Source organism: Rhinoderma darwinii, chromosome 6 (assembly GCF_050947455.1).
Source record: "Rhinoderma darwinii isolate aRhiDar2 chromosome 6, aRhiDar2.hap1, whole genome shotgun sequence".
NCBI classification, from domain to species: Eukaryota; Metazoa; Chordata; class Amphibia; order Anura; family Rhinodermatidae; genus Rhinoderma; species Rhinoderma darwinii.
In genome coordinates, this window is record NC_134692.1 from 133069795 (window position 1) to 133092959 (window position 23165).

The 23165-nt window shown below is 42.7% G+C and overlaps 1 protein-coding gene across 9 annotated transcripts in view; it reads right to left on the bottom strand.

Moving 5' to 3' along the window:
* Positions 1-23165, bottom strand: part of LOC142655814 (ankyrin repeat and fibronectin type-III domain-containing protein 1-like) — a 219469-nt gene that overhangs the window by 135540 nt on the left and 60764 nt on the right. For all 9 annotated transcript variants that reach the window (XM_075830400.1, XM_075830398.1, XM_075830397.1 and 6 more), the window contains one exon: positions 21168-21382. In XM_075830400.1, the coding sequence (XP_075686515.1) occupies positions 21168-21382 (215 nt within the window). The remainder of the gene's footprint in view (positions 1-21167; positions 21383-23165) is intronic.

Below are 23165 nucleotides of genomic sequence, written 5' to 3' on the forward strand. Positions count from 1 at the left end.
GCTAGGGCAGCACGGCGAAATTTAATAGCCCTCAAAACATGATAAAATCATGGCATTACTACAACGAACGTGACCGAATAGTCAAAATGCCAATGAAAGGGCTAACAACGTGCTTGGAATTATTGCAACAGCAACCATTTCCGTGATAGGGACACATTGAGGTTGTACGCGAGTCACGGTAACGACGCTATTTTACAGCAATCAAAGTTTGGTGTCGCCACATGAAAATAAGGTTGTTTTTTTCAGTACATAATATTTTTTTTATTATTATTTTCTCTTACCAGTCACAAAATGTATGACATAAAAGCAATGGCGGAGAAAGTATCGGCAATCAATAGGGCAACAACAATGGTAATTATGACCCTTAAATGAACAATAACTTTTTGTTAGAAATGTTCCCTAACAAAATGCTGATCGCAGGATGTCCCATAGTGATCAGCTGTAGGGAAACCTGGCAGCAAGTGTTCAATTTCTCTGCAGCGCCACCACAGGAGAAATGAAGGATTACACAGTTCTCATTGAAATCAAAGGGCTGCCTGTGTAATGCACAGATGTGCTGGGTCCTCCAGATCGAGAGACCCCCTTAGCTTTGGGGTACTGCATTGGAGGACCCTTTCTATTAACTTTGAATTCCCTACTTGGGTGTTTGAGAATGGATTATCTTAACTAGACAACCTCTCTTAAATGGCACAGGTGGAAAAAAAATCCGTAGGTGACATATATAGTGTCTTTGATATTAAGTTCACATATTTGCAACCAAATGCTGTGAAAATCAGGCCCATAAGTAACGTCTACATCACAGAAGTGATACGGGCTTATAGCAGCCTTTTAAGCAGGTGCACCATCTAAGCCTTTCCTGAAGACGTAAGTTGAAGCAAGGTCACATGTTGCTTTATCATAGATCTAAATCGGCCGTGCCCTGCCGTCGGTAATTTTGTACGTTGGTTACTTGAAGAGAGCAGGAGGGCTCTAAACATGAGCAGCTGATTTATGCGTTTGATGACCCAGCCTGTTGCCACGTTACTCACAACACAACAGCTAAGCCCAATCCACAAACAGATCATATTCAAATAGTGTCTCATCTCAATGGGAGCGGGGAGGGGTTGTGCGCACTTGTCTGCTCACTGCAAAATCTGGTTTTTTCTTACTCTCCTGGGACGCCAACACCCAAAACCCCACCAGTCCTCGAAAAAACTCACACTGGTAGATCACGCACTAGATGAATCTGAAAGTGATGGGATGTGGGAGCGATCTCAGCTCTTCCATTATATGAAAGGAAGTATCAGGAAGGGAAAAAGTGTAGGGCGTGGGAAAATGGTTTGGTGGGAAGACGGAGGGGGAGGTTTAGGAGTGGGATTAACCCCTTTTGGTTGTGCCTACAAACCTGGAAGAAAAGCTTAAGCAGCTGCTGAATGTGGCTGATGACTTGATGTAATCCATTGTCTGCTATCAGCGTTCGGTAACACCCGTACTACAACCACTACATTGACTCAACGGTCCGCCTGTCAATGTAATAGGGGAAGCCAAATTATCCCACCAGAGCTTTAGCTTGAAACTCCTGGGCCCCAAAGTAAAATCTGTAACAAGGCCCTGACCTACTATCGGTCGGGTCTTCTTATGTGTCAGAGGCGCCACTGAGGCACCAGGGCCAGGGTGCCATTGCTATGTCGCATATCCCACCAATTTATTAGTGGACGAGTTCAGCCACAGTTCTGACAAAAGTCCAAATGTGCAGAGAACGAAATCGCCTCACCGGTTATGTTCCCCTGTAACCTGCGGATAAGGACACCAGGGGTGTCCCCTAAAGTCTAGGTATATAATATATTCTTCTAAGAACGGGCCATGTGTAGTTACATTAACAGAATTAGATAGTCATCCATATATGAAAATTAGCAGTCCTTAAAAGGGGTTTCCCAGCTTGGACAATTATGGCATATCCACAGGGTATACCATAGATGTCCAATACATGTGGATCCAACCTATGGAACCTGCACCAATCTCTAGAACGGGGGCCCCCTGACCTCCAACATACATAGTCCCGCTGTTGAGTTAGGAGGTGTCCGAGAATAAGCTGGTTCCGTAACTCCCATAGAAGTGAATAGGAGTTACAGAAACAGCCTAGCTGAGCGAGCTACACTGTATCCGGAACTCAGGAGCTAGGAAACCGTGTATTTCGCGGTGCTACGCTGTTTTGGTAACTCTCATTAACTTTTATGAGTATTATAGAAACAGCATAGCTCAGCAACCTTGGCTATATTGGAAGAAAGTAGGACAGAAGTCAGGGGGCCCAGTTCTATAGATAGATGCGAGTCCCACCACTGGGACCGCACTTATAAAACATTTAGGACATATCCTGTGGATATGCCCTTAATGTCCGAGATGGGAATACCCCTTTAAGATAGGCCTAATATGGTCGTCTTAACAACATAGAATAATATCTTACCTGTGTATTTTACTTAACCACGTGCACTATAAAAGGAGCTTCAGGGCCACCTTGTGACAGATTATGATTACTACATGCTTAATATATGCTACATGACCAAAAGTATGTGGACGCTATCATATAGGATAGATGCATGTTAAACATCTAAGGTTAGAGATGACCAAATCTGTGAAAGTTCACTTCACTGGCAAATTGAGGTGAGGGGAAAAAAAAACCAAAACAGAAACACTCCAATATTCACAAGGCTATACATTAATTCAATGTTCGACTTGCCCAGCATAGTAGCAGAGGATCCTCAGTTGGGCCCGGGCTCTAACAATAATGGGCCCCAGAGGACCAGCAGAAGACGACCCCATTTGGAGCTGACTGGAGACACTTATCACTAGGGTTTATTCCTTATGGGTTGATTGACAAATAACCATATTGATGATATGTCCGGTGTACACAATGACCTCAACCAGGATTACAATTGAATTATAAATGGACGTGCTCATGTTCTGTGTAGGTGGAGGGACCTCGGAATCATCTCCTCTGATGGGCCAAAAGTCCAGCACGAAATATATGTCACTCCAGCTTTCTGCCCTTTTTTGGGGTGTCTACACAACAAGTTCTTCCGATTTACCATCTTGGCACACACAGGCTAATAACCAGATTTATGCCTATTTCCAGCAACACAATGTAGTTCTATGTTATAAAGGAAATTAACAGTTTAAAAAGGTGTAGTCTATTTTTGACAAAGCCCTTTTGTACCAGACGATGAGCTTATCACAGGGCATCCCGATGCTAGGACCCCCAGCGATCAGCTGTAATATGTGGGGGATCTTGGCAGCACGATTCCCTGCAACGCCACCACAGGGGAAATTAAGCATTACACATTAGTGTCAATGAGTTGTTGGTGTAATGAACAGACATGCCGGGTCCTCCAGAAGGAGAGACACTCTTTGTAGCCTCTCGAAATTCTAGTTTAATAGATACGAGTCAGAATGGAGGACCTCCCCCTCTATTAACCAAAGACAACAATCCCGATTATCCTATACAGACCCCTATATAAAGTATGCACATGCTCAGTACCTTTTTATTTCGCTATGATTTGATTTAGGAGATTATATTTAGTTACGCTCCTGTTTGCCATCAACAGTCCTGAATATTTCGGGCTGTCCCCTGATTCAGACCACAAAGGGTCTGGATTTCTGTTAATTTGCATTAAAAAGGACGTTCCTTATTTAGGGCCAATCTCAGTTGAATTGGGGGGTGGGGATTACAATTTTGTTAAGCAGATCAGTCAAACATTATGCAAAAAATTGCAATATGTGATCAGAACATCCATTCATTATAAATATCACCTCAAAAAAATGTATACATCTTAAAATTTCCAAGCAAAAACAGCACAGAAAAACTATGCGGTTGGATATTAAACAGGGTTCGTCATTCATAAAGTATAAATAAAGCTTAATCGTTGTAAAATGAAAAATTGTGCAACTTTCTAATAAACTTTGTGTTTCAATTCCTCCACAATTTAAGATCTCTGCTTGCTGTCAGGGAACAAGAACTTGCTCGGGCTGTGTCTGACATATCCAGACCTAATACTTGTCACAGCTGAGGGTTTACTACAATTGTATCCAGTCCAGGCGGATACATTTTACCTGCAATGATATTATTGACGTGTAGACTGGATGCAATTGTAGCAAACCCTGCAGCTTTTTCCTTGCTCTGAGCCTATTTTGTGAATCTAATAATCTGCTTTACCTGCGGTGGTGTCTGGCCTGATCTAGCTGTACTTGAATACAAACCTGTGTATGTTGTCTGAATGCTATTTTGTGTCCGTACAGACTATGTTCTCATGCACACGGCCGTATTATGGATCCATGTTGGACGCAGCCCTAAAAGGGCACCCATAAAGTTAATTGGGCCTTACTGTTCATCTGTATGCCTGTCATTTTATACAGATTTCATACGACCCTGACAAAAAATGGTGGCGTTCTCAATTGGATTCCGTATTGCGGATGTATTCTCTAATATATGCACCCAATGGAGCATCACACAGTGGCACATGGAGCCAAAGACAATTCCATGTGCCGCCTTAAAGCCTCCTGTACACTACTCTGACATATGCATGATGCCTAACTCAACACCTAGATCCTCCGCAGTTTTACTGAATCGAACTTAGATCGCCATAGAACCCTATGGTGCGGATATAACATGAACGGTGAAATGCGACCGTATTATGGCCACGTGAAACCAGCTTAAAGGGAACCTGTCACCAGCATTTTAGCTATAAAGCCAGCAATACCTGGTGAAAGTGGGTGAAAAATCATTGTCATCTAAGCTATAAATATGTTCTAAGTAAGCTCTGTAGCTTTAGTATTCCGTTTTTCAGTGGTCCCACGCCGTATGCAAATGAGCAGAAAAGAGTCAAATCTTCATCTGAAAAGAGTCAGATTTTCATTCCTCCAGCATCTCAGAGTGGACTCCACCTCCTTCTTTTTGATTGACAGCTCCTTAGCCAGTCAGGGCCGGACAAGTGTCGGCGGTGGGCGGGGTTAAGAAGCTGCATCCCAGAGGGAAAAATAATTACCAAAAAAGGCGGGAAGAGTTTAAACGACTATATTTACTGACAGAGGAGGACTTCAGGAAAGAAGAGAACAGGAACGAACTCTGGACAGCTGCGGCCATTGAGGGGTCAGGCGAGTTTGACAGGTAAGATGTTGATGACAGGATCCCTTTAAGTAGCAAATTGGTTCCAAGAAGAGCGTGCAGTCTATGATTGTGTGCTGTGCTACAGAAACAACGCCACTCTTGTCTGTGGGCTGTATTTGGCATTGCAGTAGTCACTTGAATTGAGAAACTGGATTACCGGACATGGCAAAAGTGGCCCTGTCTCTGGAATAAACAAAAAGTTGTCCCTTTTTTTTTTTTTTTTTCTTTCAAATCTCTTACCACCCCTTTAACCAATGATGCCACCGATTGTACTCCAAATACACCTACCTCTCAGCCTGCTGTAGGGATACCCTACCATACGGTTTGTGATCTATGACCAGGTAGCACTTTTCTTAAAGCAGCACGCTATCCTAAAGTAGGTCTTCACTCTTTAATGATATTATAATGATTCCTAATGGCCAACGTGACATCCAGAGGGCACGTATTTACACCATTTTGAGTCTGTATCACTGGGTTGTTTGGTAGGGATCCTCTCCAAGTGCCAGTCATTAACATAGCATCTACAGAAGACTGAAATGGCTGAGGGTTGCTTTCGGAAATGGACACCCCGTACCCTGGTATTCACAGTGAGAGCGAAAAGCCTTTGTTGGCCAGAGACAGGATGATGTCACCCCTACGGCTATCTGATCCATGTGGCCAATGGATTTGTGCAAGAGCCTCTTACAAGGGGGGCCCGAGAGCTGTGCTGGCTCTCGCCCCATGAGCTCACACAACTCTATTTCTGGCTTCTTTGTTGACTCCGATTCTTAGCACGTGTGAAACATCTGTTGCCCGGGAATGGGTGAAACGATGCCTTTGGTATGCCCTGTTGTGACGAGGAAACTATGGGATATCGTCATGGTGATTATAACTACCCTCCCCCTAGCCTGGGAAATTAGAATGACATCATCTGCTACCCGGTGCTAATCACACCTCCCTATTATCACTCCCCATCGCTGTACAAACAGATCGTGTCCATCTCTGCCCAAACTCACGGCATCTAATCGCAGTCCTAGTGGACATTATAGAACATTATAGTCCATTCATTAACTACGCCAGGTCACTGCTCCTATGTAAGAGCCTGTAAAAGTCTGCATACTACAGAACTACAGCAGGGAACCAATCATAATACTACATAATTAACCAATTCACAATTAGGGCTGATTCAGACGAACGTGACGTTTTTGCGCACGCAAAAACCGCAGCGTTTTGCATGCGCAAAAGGCACTTGACAGCTCCGTGTGCCCTGTTCATATGGATGCGCGGCTGCGTGCTTTTCGCGTGGTGCTTTTCTGTTTACATTCATTCTTTTACTGTTATTGCGCGAATAACGCGCGTCCCACGGAAGTGCTTCCGTGGTGCATGCGTGATTTTCACACACCCATTGACCCATTGCTGCGTAAGATTTCCGAGCCGAAATTGACCTGCGTTGCGTATTTTTCATTCCGCAGCATGTGAATTCCTGCTACGGCAAGTGTGCAGAATTGCTGCGTTTTTCAGTGGGAAAAACGCTGCAATTTCCACACCAAGTGCTTCCGTGGGGCAATGCGTGATTTTCACGCACCCATTGACTTCAATGGGTGCGTGATGCGCGAAAAACGCCGTCACATAGAACATGTCGCGAGTTTTACGCAGCGGACTAACGCTGCGCAAAACTCACGGACTGTCTGCACTGCCCCATAGATTTCTCTAGGTCCGTGCGAGCCGCGTGAAAACCACACGGCCGGCACGGACGCAAAACACGTTCGTCTGAATCAGCCCTTATTCTGTAAAAATCCATACAGAAATGCATATAGGACTATATATAGGACTGAATGATAAAGTCAATGCTCTTCAGATCTTCACTTTTAGACCAGTGGCATCTAATAATCTAGATCCGGCCCTGTATGCGGCGCCCAAACTATAGAGAAGCTTAAGATATTATTGTGCACCACCTCACTACTAACACTTCTCTCGTAGGTCAGATCTATATGGCGGACTGTTGACACTAGAGCGAGAACCGTAATGCTGTCACTTGACACATGTCATGATGGGAACAGGATCTGGGCACCACGGCAAGCACTGTTCAACTGGATTTTTATATTACAATTATAGTAATAACTGTGATCATTTTTTTTTTCTCTTTTATCCCAGAGGCTCGACACCCCACCTGTCATATCGGAATGTGACCCTCAAGTTGAAATAAAGGCTAGCTATCCCTGCTGTGAACAATATTGTAGTCCCAGATACTCAGTTTGAAATACATTTCCTGGTTTTGAATGGAGAGACAGTAACACTTCTGGAAAATTAAATCCAGAAATTTGGAGAAAAATTCTTCATACACTTACAATATACGTATAAAGTTCATGTGTAAACCTGTGTGTCTCCGTGGTTACAGACTACAAATAAACCCTGTGAGTAGTCTGATGCTGCATGTGTTACTCCAGTCCCTCTGTCCCCTACAGTATTGCACAATGTTTGTAGTCTGTAACCATGGAGACGGATAGATATGTATAGGAGCTGTATACACAAAACGGTAGAAGATTTTTAAAATTAAAATCTTGGTTGCACATTTTAAGTTTCTATTTGCATTGAGGTTTATACTGAAAATATATTTTTATATACCTCAAAAGCACATTAGAACGTATAATATAATAACAAGGATCCAAATAAGAACGGTAATATGTAGGGCAAAGCTATAGGGGGTGTAAAGGTAGCAGTTGCACTGGGCTCCTGTGCTCCAAGTGCCCCTCTGCCACATAAGAAGACACCAATACTATCCATGGCGCATGATAGGCGAGGGCCCTGTTACAGATTTTGCATTGGGGCTTCTGGTAATATACGGGGACACTCTAAACTGGACAGATCAATATTAAAAAGGGGGAGTGAAGGATTTGAGGGCCATGATTACTGAAGATAATAACCTTTTTCCTACAGCAAAGCATCAAAGAGACTCCTTGAATTAGAGAAACCCTGAATATAAAACCTCCAGCAGCTGCTCCTCATATAAATATATCTCTAAAACCTGAAGCTTTAGAGAGCTACAGGGGGAATTAGCACATGCAGACAGCCTTGGCAGGAGAGGAGTGGGGGCTTTATAGCAGTCCCCCTGACCAAATTCTCAGAGGCCTTAGAACAATAACTTAAAGGAACAATCACAATTTTACTGTGCTTATTTTCCATTGCGGAGCACCAGATTTTCCATTGCAAGTCAAGAGCTGTTTAAGTCCAGATGTTACCTTTCCTAGCGCAGCACAGTAGCCCACTATTGGCTGCCAGGACAGGCCTAGCCCATGACTCATATTGCTTCCTCTGGATAAACGTTCTACAGGAGACTCAGTTACATGAGCAATGAAATCCATGCAGATAACAATCCGTGTACATATCACACAACTGTCCCGGATCCAGACTCACCGCTCTCTCTCACACATGATTAGAACATTGCTCATTGGGTCGGATTTGAGCCGTCATTGGCTTTAAAAGTCCATCAGTGTGTATTTAAAGGGATTGCCCGGTTTAGAGAACCAATTTTCAAATATCCTATTAGGGAATACTAGTTCAGGACAGCCATCAATTAGTCAGAGTGGAGAGCGGACATCTCTCTGGAGGACCCAGCACGTCCTTGTATAAGGAGTCGTCCACACTCTCCAGAATTGCTGCGTTTTTTTCTGGCCGGAATTAACGCAGCATTATACAGTAGCAGCATAGTGGATGAGATTTAACAAATCTCATCCACACGCTGCGTAAGATTTCCGAGCTGAAATTGACATGCGCTGCGTATTTTTCGGACCGCAGCATGTCAATTCCTGCTACGGCAAGTGTGCAGAATTGCTGCGTTTTTCAGAGGAGATGTCTCCATCTCCTAACATTGGGAAAAACTCCACAAATACCACACTATTTTCTGCCGTAAAAAACGCAGGAAATGGTGTGTTTTTGCCGCAGTGGAAAGCCTTTGACTTTCAACGGAATTGCGGCAGAATTTTTTTTCCAGCAATTCCGTTGTGTGTGAACAAGCCCTCACACACCATGTGATGATTAAGTTAGTCTGTGGTGGCGCTGCAGGGGAATTTCCAGGTTCTTTTGATGATAACTGTTGATTAGGGAACCCAGTAGTAAGGCCTTATTCACACGGACGTGTCAGTCTTGCGCGCGCAAAAAATGCTGCGTTTTGCACGCCCAAATGTTCCGTGTGTCATCAGCATATGGTGCGCTGCTGCGTGATTTTCGCGCAGCCGGCATCATTATGACACTCTGGTTTTAGGTTTACAAACAGAAAAGCACGTGGTGCTTTTCTGTTTTCATTCATTTATTTTACTGCTGTTGTGCAAATCACGCGCGGCACCAGTTAGTGCTTCCGGGTGCCGAGCGCGATTTGCACGCACCCATTGACTTCAATGAGTGGGTGCAGCGCGAAATACGGGCAAATATAGGACATGTCATGAGTTTCACGCAGCGCACATACGCTGCGTGAAATTCACTGACAGTCTGAACGGCCCCATTCACTAATATAGGTCCGTGCGACGCGAGTGATTTCCACGCGCGTAGCACGGACGCATTATACGTTCGTGTGAATAAGGCCTAAGGCAGGTTATGGAGCAACCTTTTTTCGGGTGTGGGACTTAAAAAGATGATTCAAATTGGACAACCCTTTAATTCTTTGCAGGTGCCTCACCAGAGCGGGATACAGAATTTTGATATGTTTTTTTATTTTTATGAATGACATGTAGTAGAATATATTACGGATATACAATTTAGGTTCCAGATATTACACATTTGACATTTTCTAAATGCGCTTTTACTGCTGTTTAACACATTGATTTTTCTGACAATCCTAATTACAGTGTCAGAGAGGACTTATTATGGAAGGTAGAGAAGAAAAAAATAACAGTCTCCCTTGCATTTGTCTTTGTACACATTACTGTCAAAAAGGACCTGTCCCCTCTCCTGTCTGTTTTAGTAAATACTTGTATTCATCATAAAATAACAAATTCTGGAGCATCTTTTCTTAGAACTCGGAGTTGAGCCATTCCTCTGTTATTCCTCCTAGAAATCTATGAAAACATTAACAACTCGGTGTTGCCTTTCCCCTTGTCAAAGGGGTGTGTCCGTACACAGACTCACTCTGTCAGCACTGATTGGACAGTCTGTGTAGGGACACACCCCCAACAGGTAAACACCCAGTTGTCATTTTATTCATACATTTGTTAGAGGAACAACAGAGGAACTGTACAACGGAAGGGTTCTAAAAAAAAACCCAAAAAAAACGCTCCAAAATCGTTATTTTATGGTGAATACAAGTATTTACTAAAACAAACATGTCAGCAGAGGTGACAGGTCCTCTTTAACAGTAATCTGTACAAAGAGAAATGCAGGGGAGACAAAGTTCACTTCTGACAGACATGAGAATCTTCTAGCCATTGTGAGACCCCTAGGTGTTGCAGATTTTCCAGTGTATGACATCTAAAGCCTCATGCACGCTGCAAAGAGCCTGTACGGCAGAACATGGAGTCGCTACTGTTCCGTATAATGAAAAAACCCCTTTATGTCTCTGTATGAGATTGGAAGCAAGCAGAGGTACAGTATGGAACTATAGTTTCTATGGGTGCTGTATGGATACCTGCTTCTTGTATGAATATAGGTAAATCAGTGACTTGTGGCTCTTCAGCTGGTATGAAACTACAATATTCTGTAAACAGGTTGCGGATCATGGATGTATATAATTTCAATAGGTTTTCATGGGACACGTGATTTTTGTAGTCATGATATTTATATACTCTCACATAAAATATACATCGGGAGGCAAAAGGGAAAGTTTCTTAACAAAGTGTATTTTTGAAAATGAAAACTCAACTAAAGTGCTCCATCTAGTGGCAAGTAACAAAAGAACACTCCCTTTACTAAGGACAGGGGATAAGAAGTGATCAATAGCGTCCATTCATTTCTATGGGATGCAAACTAATGACAAACAGTCAAGACCATAATTTTTCAAGATCCAAACAACGCAGTATGCCACATTTTTGGATAAAAAAAAACAAAAACACTAGTGTGAACCCTGCCGTAAACGTTGCACTGCTTTTATTATGGATATTATTGAGCCTTCGAGGACAATCAAGTGTTGGACCAAAGAGTTGTGTGTTCATATGTAAATTATGTGTTTATAAGTTAATCAGGTCTTCACAGTGTGGGGGGAGGGGAGTGAGAAGAGGACACCCAGGGAGGGACTAGGCGAAGCCTGTATGGATGCGGGAGTCCCTGCGGCGCCGTACCATGGAGCCATAGGCACTCCATGTGTCGCCATGAGGTGCCTCCATACGGCACTCTATTATGGATGTATTCTTCTAAAGAAGCAATGCACTAATGATAGAGTTCCTAAGTATTATGGCATCTGATGAAGCACGCCGCCATGCCACATATGTAATCAGTAGCATACAGGGGTACAATTTGAAGGTTGCACGGAGCCGTAATAAGGTTGTGCGCCTGAGCCTTTAGTTGGTAAGGGTTCCTAATCACAAATAAGAACACTAGACAAAGTCACCTTTCCTATGACTGACACGACTAAGTTCAGAGCATTTAACAGGTCACCAGTTAGAGCCATTTTCCAGTAAAAGAAAACCAACCGGAGGGTATTTTGAGCTTGTGCGCAGAAGCAACTTCGTGTGTCTAAAAATCACCTCACTTACTGGTAGAATTACTATTTATACGGATGTGGAGATATTAACAGCAGCTGCTGCTGCAATACTGTTCAGGCCAGAGAGAAGACAGATAAGTCCCCCCTCCCCGGCATACTACCCTATAACCTTGAATCTGTCACACTGAGTAAACAAGTCTATAATACCGAATGAGGATCTTATCCTGCAGACTAATGAGCATCTACCTGCAAACAATTATAAAACTCATACTGTAACCGAATAGATTTCAGTCTATTACATGCAGCGGTTATATAAATCTATGGCTGCATGCATGCTTACTTTAAAGTGAATGTTCATCCTTAAACACCATTTAAATAGATTCAAAATTTGGTGCGGATTAATTTCTTAATATATCTTTACAACTATCAGAGCTCCCTTTTTCTGATACAGAGCTCCAAATTCCCTTCATAGACAGTTAAATGATAAACTTCCGTCTACCTACAGCCACCACTAGAGGGAGCTTACTGCATACTGTTTTATTACCGTTTTCAATATATAAATGTATGCAGAAAGCTCCCCTAGTGGCCACTGCAGTCAGACAGTTTTATAATTTTGTTATTTGTCTATATAGGGGATTTGGAGCTCTAGATCTAAAAAAAAATGGAGCTCTGAACACATGTATTAAGAAATGAATCAGTACAGAATTAACACTGCAATTAAAAAAACATTAATAATGGGTTAATACACATCTTAAAGGCGTCTGCAGCACTATGTAGGGTCAAACGTTAGGAGTTGCTAAGCGGAATAAACACTTAATGAGAATTACCATAAAACTGTATCCTTTATGCGCACTTCACACTTCTGATCACTGGAGGCAATGGAGAAACTTGTGCTACTTCTATTCATTTTCAGAATATATTTAACACTGTGTATGAGCACATGTTCAGCCATGTAGAATAATTCCTACAAGCGCTGCCTCTTCAGATGCTGCAGGAGGACTATAGCAAAAAAAATCTATGCATTCAGTATCTAAAAAACAGGGGAATGGATTGTTCTTGCCCATCTTAAATATTGATGATGAGGACGATGACAAAGTCTCTCTAGGCATCGGACTACATACAATATCAGGTCAAAAGTTACATAGCATATGGATCAGGACCACACTGGCTCCAATACATTTTACTAGAGGTACTGGAAATATTAAAAGTGCCTTTTTGGGATCCTAGGTGAGAACAGACTTGTGGTTTATGCACATGACCGTATTACAGCTCAGTACAATACCAGAGTTGTGTGGAGCTGTAACATGGGCTTGATAGAAGTCTATGGGCCCCTCTGCCTTGGTCCTGCTCACAGCTGAGTTCACTACATTTGTATCCAATCTACACAATTCGCTGTGAACGATACATTAGTAGCGCAAATCTCTTTCCTATAGTTTTCTAAAATGTAACAGCACAAAGGTTTTGCCTAGACCAGGGGTTAGCAACCTGTGGCACCAGTGCCACAGTCGGCACGCGGGCATGGTTGGCTGGCATACTTCCCTCCCCCGGTGTCCAGCGCAGTTGTGTGCTTAGCGGCGCTGAACACAGGGAGAGCGGCGCTTCATTATGCACTTGGTAGCGCCGATCACAAGGACAGAGAGCAGTCTACCCGGCCCCCCAAACTATTGCTCAGTAGCCTCGTATGCACCACAGTTAGATCATCTTTTACAAAGTCAGGGACAAGGGTCACACTGAAATGTAAGTATAATTATTGATTAATTAGTTTATGTCACATACGTGGTAACAATTCGTCTTGTATGACTTTCAGGTTTGCACGGCACGCTGAGTATTTCATCATTAAGTGATTGTTTTTTTAATCGGCACAGGCATACATGTCTACCCCTGGCCTAGACTGTATACAATTTTAGCAAATCCTCAGTTGTAATATGTAATAGGTCTGTAAAGTTATCAACCTCTAGTTATGAAAATAAGAATGCTCCTATTCACTGGAAGCAAGCAGAGAACTAGAAAGTGGCATGGAATTGATACACAAATTTAATTTCAAATATGTTGCATTAAAGGGTAATTAAACATTCGAAAAACTTTTGATATATAGTGACAAGTCAGAAGTTTTGATCGATGGGAGTCCAAACACGGAGACCCCCACCGATCACTAAAACTAAGCGGCAGAAGCGAACGTGTGACCACAGCTGCTTCGTTTCTGATCGGCTTTCCTCGGAAAACAAAGCAAGAGGCGTACAGACTCAGACTTTCTATAGAGCCTGTACACCAACTGCTCGGCATTCCAAAAAAAAGCCGATCAGATGTAAAGCAGCACAGCGCTCACCTAAGTGCTTCTTTTGCTTCGTTTTAGCGATCTCCGTGCTCAGACCCCCACTGATCAAAACTTCTGACATGCCACTATGACGTGTCAAAAGTTTTTTTGAAAGTTTAGTCACGCTTTATTTATTATTTGTATAATAGCAGAAACCCCTTTAGGTGTTGCAGATTTCCATGTGTTTGTTGGATAAACCTGCGCCTCTCCTAATACTGGTGGAAAATGTGTCTCAAGCTATTCAAGGACAGTCTGTGACTCTCGGACACTTGGAGAAACATCTACCCTGCCAAAAAATCAGGGACACAGGGAGACTAGACCGAGGGTGGTTCCTCTGATATCATTAATACATGCAAAGACAAAATGCTCTTACTGCATGAACTATAATAAAAAAATGAAAGTGTTTCTATCTATAACGTGATAAAACCGACCGTCCTCGGGGCTCAGCCTCTAGTACGTCTAGGATTACGAAGATTTAGTTCCAGTCTGGATGCTATTTATGTACTCAGAACATTACCTGTACTATGTAATAGAACCCATAACATCAGTTTTCTCAAATTAAGGCCTGAAGCTCATTTAGTCCTAGGTCCTCATGACAACACTTCTTGCCTATACTATATGGGGTATCTACCATAGTGACAGAGCATGCAACTACTACTGGGCTTGTAGTGGGACGGGTCCTGGCTTCTCCTGCTTACCATGACATGGTCATAGTGGCTTCATGCGCCTACCACTAGGGGGAGCTTACTGCATACACTTTTATACAGCTCCTATAGAGTTCAATACAAACTGTGAAAATGAATATGCAGTTGGCTCCCACTAGTGGTGGCAGCCAGAATTACATCATAAATCAAGTAAGGATAACTTTTCCTATACAATTACATCCCTGCCTGTGTAGTTGCCTTATTCATCGCTGTCATAGGGACATTGTGTGAAAATCACCATCCACACCAACATTCAGATCCGCACTGCCTCTTGGATAGTGGCAGTAATGAGCGTTCAGGTATGCGCACACGTACCCAAGCCCCAAAGCAGCAACGGGCAGTAAGCATTCTGTATTTTCTCATGTATCTGAGGTTTATATGAGTGGAGACTGATTGAGACAGCAGCTCTGGTGGCAAGTAGTTATGCATTTTTTATGTAAATGCTGCAGCGTAAAGGATGCTTTGTAGATAGGACTACTGGACTCTTAATTTTTTTTATAGTATGGATATACTGCCACCTGGTGGTCACAGTTAGAATATACTAATGTTCTACTAATGATGCAAATTTGTGACAAAGACCAAGTGTTCCATCCAATCTGCCAGGGTCCATGTTTGCAGTATTGCCGATTGTACGGACCCTACGCAGCGGCACATGGAGTTCCTGCAGATCCGTAGTGCTGACCCATAGGCCCCCATATAGGGGTCACTGCGAGGCACCACATTCTCCCCTAGAAGTAATAAGAACACGTCTGTAATACGGCCTGCGATGGAACACAGTGCAGTGTTTTTCTAGCAGATTCTCAAAAATCTGTAACAAAAAATACCCTCAACTTGTCCGTGTATAAAATGGGAGGCACACAGAGGTATATTATGGGTCCAAAGCAGTCGCTTGGCGCTGTATAACAGATCAGATAAAGTCGGTTACATTAGATTACTGAGCAGAATAGCGCGGTTGCGTTTTTCAACTGTGTAACTATTTAAACCAGACAGTCAATGAGATCCGTTAGGATTTCTAAGGCCCTGTTTACACAGCGTTTATTTGACGTGTATTTCAGAGCGTTCCCATTGTCATTTGTGCATATTTTCTCATACGTGCATAGCTAATTTACGTTAGAAAAAAGTGCCATGTGGCGCGTTTTACACGTCGTGTATTCCATGCAATGGGAGACAAAATACACATGAAAAAAAAGCATCACATTTTTAAAAAAAATAAAATTACACATATTCTTTAAAAAAAAAAGAATTGGTATTTTCACATGTAACACGCGTTGTTCTTTTTCAGCCTCCAAATTATGCCATACCAACATTGCCGTATGCTTAATTTATGATCTGATAAAAAACAGATGTCAAGCCTTGATGCCAGTGTGAACGAAGCCTTATACTACTTACTTCTCTTTCACATACAACAAAAATGTGTGAAATTGCTCCGTTGTGACTCGGTTTTCACCGGTACTTGGGTAACAACGGACCTGGCAACAGGTAACGCATCAAGAAAATCAATACTTTGCATCAACGGTGAGGCCATACGTGGCAGTTAAAGTGCGGCCAAAAACAAAAGAACGTGCGGTCGCAGCCGCTATGTAAGAGAATGAATTTAGAGGTATCTACTAATCACCTAATCGTTTTCAGTATGGATGTAAAAAAACACAGGCACTATGTAGGAGGATGATAATAAATTAGAATAAATTTTAGGACAATATGCCGGATCAGAGATTAAGAAAACAACAGCGCCACGTATAAGGTAATCATTTACGCTGTAATACGAGGCAGGACAGATACCAGTTGTCATGACAACAAACATGCAACCTGGCAACAAGGGCAGGGGCACAGGGGGCTAACACACAGGATCTTTCATCTAATTGGGAGCCACTCTTAACCATTGTTGCCAGTACATAAGTCATTCATCGCCCGCAGGTCACATGTACACCCCGGGGTCATTACTTTAAGTATCTGACGTCCCCTTGGTATCAGTCGACAAGTTTAAAGACGTTCTCCAGACCTTTATTAGTGGTGGTTACATTAACACAACCGCATGTCCAACAATTACATACAAGCCAAATTGCGGGACATAAGCCCCTCCCTGTTACACCCCTTTGTAAAGGAAATTAATAAACTCTGGCCCCTTTTTCAGTCCATTTTCCAGGACAGTCCCCCAAAAATCGGGACTGTTGGCAGCTATCCATGATTTGCTACTGTTGCAGCGATGCCATTAAGCCCATTGAGGGAGATTTATCAAAACTGGTGCAAAGGAAAATTGGAGAAGTTGCCATAACAACCAGAGTCCACAATTAATTTTTCAGAGGCCCTTTGTATAATAAAAGCAGCATACTGACTGGTTGCTATGGGCAACTTCTCCAATTTCCCTTTGCACCAATTTTGCTAATTCTCCATCATTGTCTACACAGAAAGCAACAATACAGCGCCTGCCCCCACCACCCACGTAGCCTAGGCTCGGCTCAAGATGTATGTTGGCCCTTAAGCAACACAGCGGGCCCCGTCTGCGCCACTTTCAGCTTGACAAGCATGGAGTATGCTAACTGAGCTCATCATGATCCCCAAAGCCCAGTCATCTGCTTAGGTTTACCTGCTGCCTACACCGACCCCGACGTAGCCTGCAGGGGAGACGTTATGGAGATCAGTGGCAACGCAAACCAGAAAGGCTTCAATGATAGAGTAAAATTCTGAGCAATAATTGGTAATAAATTTATAGCGCCCAACCATCCCGTTTTTCGTCGCCGATTGTCTGACAAGGTCTATATCAATACCTCGTCGTCTTATGATCTCCCCTGGACTTTAGGTTCACTGTCCCTTTAACTGGTCCTTGATTAAATATACTGTACTGCAGATGTATTGAAAATAGCGCACAGCCAGGTAAGTGGATCAGCGGGTATAATGGAGCATTACAGGACGTTGGTTGGCAGAATCACTGGGTGCGCTGCATTCAGGTGAAGCTATTTGTGAAACCATTCCCATAATATTGCAGTATGTTACCATGGGAAACCGCTGATGGTTTCAGTAGGAAATAAGAGACGCTCCGAATACAGAGCATTTTCCATACGCGACTCCTGCACAGGGACACAAATGTCATCAGCTTCAGCAGACAGAACCCCGTATACTGCAATACACAGAACTATCTCTGTACAGCAATAGGTAGATAAATATGAGACATTATATACACACACACACACACACACACACACACACACATATATATATATATATAAAAACAGACGTAGGAGATAGATAGATGGAGATAGATAATAGATAGGAGATAGATAATAGATAGGAGATAGATAATAGATAGGAGATAGATAATAGATAGGAGATAGATAATAGATAGGAGATAGATAATAGATAGGAGATAGATAGCGATAGATAGATAGATAGCGATAGATAGATAGATAGCGATAGATAGATAGATAGATAGATAGATAGATAGATAGATAGATAGATAGATAGATAGATAGATAGATAGATAGATAGATAGATAGATAGATAGATAGATAGATAGATAGGAGATAGATAGATAGATAGATAGATAGATAGATAGATAGATAGATAGATAGAATAATGTGCGCTAAATAGAAATAAGAAACACAGATAGATAAATAAATATAAGGCTGTGAGATCGATAGTTATGAGACAGATAGATAGACCAGTCCTTACCCCACAACATAGCTTTCCCCTTCTAAACATTCCTCCGCTCTGCCTCAGCAGCAATTAATTTAAACTGAAGTGTCCTAAGACATCTCCTTCCAGACACTTGGCGAGGTCAGAGAAATGATTATATCCCAAGAGAGAAGTAAATTGTTCATCAATTAATATGGAGCAGGATGAAAGCGATGGGTGTGCTCACTGCTTCTAAATTCTCCAACGCTGCTTCATAAAAACCAGGAGTAAATGATTTTTTTTCGGGCAGATTATGTGGATTGACTTGGGACAAGTACCGGGATGTACAAAGCTTCTAGTCACAGAAGATTAGAAGGTGGAGGACTTCAACAACATCACTGACCCTTCCTTAATATTCCAATGATGTCATCTCAAGAATAAGAAGTCCAATGGATCCTAGTGCAGGTTCTTGATGGCCCACATGGAAATTAGATGTTTCCCCCAAAGCTGCAGGAGGACAAGTGGCTTTCGGAACATCCTTTGTAGATGAACGGCGGTTTTTGGTTTCATAGAAATGTAATGGGAGAACCTCATTACATCCCCAGAGCTGGTAATGAGCGTGGATAGAAGGGTAATAAAGGGCTATCAATGTCTGGGTCGGGTTACTGCTAAAATACACCACAAAAGGTGCGGGCATTAAACTTTAAAGAACTCCGTCTCAAAAATCAGCTGCCACCAGCCCCATCATAGAACACTTGTCGTTTCATTAGCAAGAACAAGAGAACTATAGTAGTAGAAAGGGTCTGGAGAAATAACAAAATATGAGGCAAAGATGGTGAATGTCTCTTGTGGAGCTGTAACGGTTTATAACAACAGATACTGCCCGTCTATAGATGTCCATCAATGGACATGGACGGTCAGAATTGACTAAATCTTTAGGTCACTATGTCCAAAATGAACCAAGGGCTGAGCATTATTACCCACTAGATGAGGTCTTCTCAAGCGGTCTCTACTGGGATCTCACCCACAAGAACATGGTGGCACCGGGGCCTGACCCATAGTAGAAGTCCATGACAAAGTTTTTCTCCCAAACCAAGTATAACAATTATATTACGTAATTATGTTTCTCAGAATGTGATCACGCCAGTCAAAACTACCTCCTCCCTCGCAGCTTCACCTCCTCAACAATTGGGGACAGCTCAGCAGAGAGCTCTTCCTCACACAGTTTGAGAAGCACTTGGTGGTATAGATGCCCAGAAAATCAAGACTACATCTGTGGGACCACAAGGACTGTGCACTACATTTCTAGAATCATTAGGAATATGGCCACTGGAGCACTAGAGTTTACGAGTGTTGACCTGGTAGTGGCTCACTCTCAGTGGGTGCCTAAAAAATTTAATCCATCCCACACAAAAACCATTGAGAAGACACTATTGTCACCAGGGAGTGCTACTCATCCCATAAGGTCACAAGCTGGTGGATACATTGCCAGATGGCCAGAGCGAGGGTGGGTATAGGATAGGTTCATGAAGCATGATTGGGCACTTGAACATTAGAAAGTGTATGCTATCACACAGTCTCACAATGGTATGGAATGCATTTCTAGTTATCCATTTCAATGTACCCTAAGAGGGAATTCACAGTAAAAGAATGGGGGACATTCATTTACGATCTGCAGCTTTTAGTCAAAGAGAGCAGCTACAAAGAGTGTCCCCAGTGGAAGGCTGTTCAAAGCGGAGAAACCCTTTAAAGGGTAACTAAACGTTCAACAAACTTCTGCCACGTCATAGTGACATGTCAGAAGTTTTGATTGGTGGGGGTCTGAGCACTGAGACCCCCACCAATCGCTAAAACGGAGTATCAGAATTGCTCGTGTGAGCGCTCTGCCGCTTTGTTTCTGTTCTGCTTTTTCCGGAAAGCCGATGTAGCGGAGTACAAGCTCATAAGTCTTTCTATTGAGCCAGTACTCTAACCTGAACAGAAACGAAGCGGCAGAGAGCTCACACGAGCACTTCTGCATCTTCGCTTTAGCGATTGGTGGGGGTCTCCGTGCGCAGACCCCCACCAATCAAAACTTCTGACATGTCACTATGACATGTCAGAAGCTTGTTGTACGTTTAGTTATCCTTTAAGCTCAACAGATACTAATAATAAGATTAGGCACCGTCACTGCTGTTCATTCACTGATCGCCCGCTGTTTAGTGTCATCATTGTAGAAATCCTGTAATCTGACCTCATAGTTTACTCTGTAGCTGACATATTCCGTATCCTATAACAGGACATTTTGGAAAGCAGCTGACAACACATATAAGGAAAACAAGCGGTTTATATTTTTACAGTATTCAACAAGCTTATCTGATATATTTGGCAAAGCAAATTATTATTGTTATTGATAGCATTTATTTATAGGGACGCCATATTCCTCATTGCTGCACAGTCACTGGAAACCTACAGACGGCATAAAAGGTTCAGCAACAAGGTTGAGCGTTATCCATAATATCCAATCAGATTCCACTTCCAATTTTTCAGAGGCCTTTTGGAAAATTGATTGGTTGCTTTGGTGTTATGGGCAACTACCCCACTACTCCTTCCTCCATTTTGCTTAAATTCCTCACCATTTTTAAGACCTGTGCTTGCAGGCAGTGATTGGAGACACTCCTGTTTACATCTAGATACTCCTAACCCATCTTTTTCCATTCCGGAAAAGCCCATTTAAAAAGAGGGGGTATAATATTGCACAAGCCACGTTGCTCTTTGTTATATACTATCCAGAATATTAGAGAAGTTACTTACAAACTGTCTCTTCAGCTTGCTCTTCACCTTTTGTCCCTGGGGGTCTGGCGGGTGCAGGGGGTAGTGACAAGAACTAAGGTGGTTGTCCACGGAGATGCTTTTCCGCATGTGAAAGGAGACCTGGTGATTTAGACGCTTTTCCTCTGGAGGAGAGAGGAGCCTGGGACCCAAACTGCTGGTGTTCATCAGACTTTCTCCAGTCCGCCATGAGTGTACTGGGGTAAAAAGAGACACACATTCCAGTTTACATGACAATAGACTCTTAAAATACTAAGAAAACTAGATGTACAGAATATTTCTCTACACATCATCACTCATTAACTGAAAAGACTGTACCCCATAGAAGAAAGGAGCGGACACCGAATATCCACCATATTTTCATAATGTAGGGGTCAGAGCTGCCTAAATTCTAACATTCTGGTTGTCTGCAGTCACCACTAGGGGGAGCTCACTGGATAGGGATTTAAATTAGTAGTATTGAACTCAATGGAGGCTATTAAAGGGGTTGTCCCATCAGAGACAACCCCTTTCAGAAAGGACCTAATTTTCCATGGGAAGCAGCGGCCAGATAGGCATTTAAGTAGGGGAAATGTAGTATTAAAGAATGGTCGTTCATGTACCACATGGACGATTCAAACCCTCCAGAACGTCTCAGAGGAGAGTTTACGAGTGGACCTCCGTGTACCCCAATAGGGCAAATGGACAGGTATTGCATTCATGAAACAACCCTTTTAAAGTCTGTATGCAGTGAGCTCCCTCTAGTGGCGACTGCAGGTAAATGTTGATTACTGTCATACAGTCATAAAGGAAGCCATCAAGTGTGCTGCCTCTTAACACGGGCCCCATAGCAAGCTTGTGATCTGCCTCTAGGGTAGGTACGCCCTTAAATAGTAGGTAAACATAACACATATTCCTGATGTCATTAATAGGGAAGAAAAGCAAGAAATGCACCAAGTCATTCATTGCAAAAACACAAAAGGACTAATGCAAACAGAAGAAATCAGATCACAGAGCGGTGCACAGTGCATGCACACGGGATCTTGGTCTGTGACAAAGCTTTATTTGACAAAATATTTGCCCGTTTCAGCGGAGAACAGAAGCAAATCTGGCAGCTTTCAGCGCACGTCTTCCTCCAGTCAGAGATGTGATGTCAAGGAGTGAAGGGAACGCAGCCAGCCTGAGACTCTTACTTGTAGAACAAGGGTCAGCTGTGAGTGATATTGCTCCAGAAGTTCATTGTCCCCCGAGGGTCTATCCATATGTCTACTTTTTATTAATATATTTTGTAACCTCTTCCGTATCTCTCTTTTATTGCTTCTGTGGCACACTTTTCTTCTCAATCAGATAGACTGCATAATAAATTGAAAAGTAAATTTCTCCAAAACTTCCAGTATCCAAAACGTTATAAAAAGGGGTAGGCAGAGATTCTAAAAAAAGTGTATATCTATTTTTCAACAAATAGGGTCACTCTTTTCCATAGGCTGTGTATGGTGTTGCAACTCAGCCCCATTGAAGTGACTACTGCAATACCAGACACAGCCCATAGACAAGAGTGGCGCGGTTTCTGCAGAAAAAAAGCAAAGCCTATGTTCTAATGTAGAAAAGTAGTGGATGAGATTTTGCGCTGGATCTCATCCACTACTTTTCTACACTCCTACCAACGTGTGCCGACACGAGGATCCGTGCGCAGCAGGCATTGGAAATCCATTTGCCCTAAGGTGAGCTGGAGGTCTCCTCCCATACATTTTCTCCTATGTTCTAATCCCAGACAACCCCTTTAATCTACACAACTGTGGGCGCAATATACATTGCTGTATTTATCGTAGTTGAAAATATAGATGACCCAAGAATCAGGACATCAAGTTGGGGTGGCCTTGCAAAGATATAGCAAAGATAAGGTCTTTTGACTATTCAATTCAATCAGGTTTCAACTGTATACAGTGACAGGGTCTTACCCAAGAATTGGGGGCAACTAAGTGTAACCACCATGCACAAGCA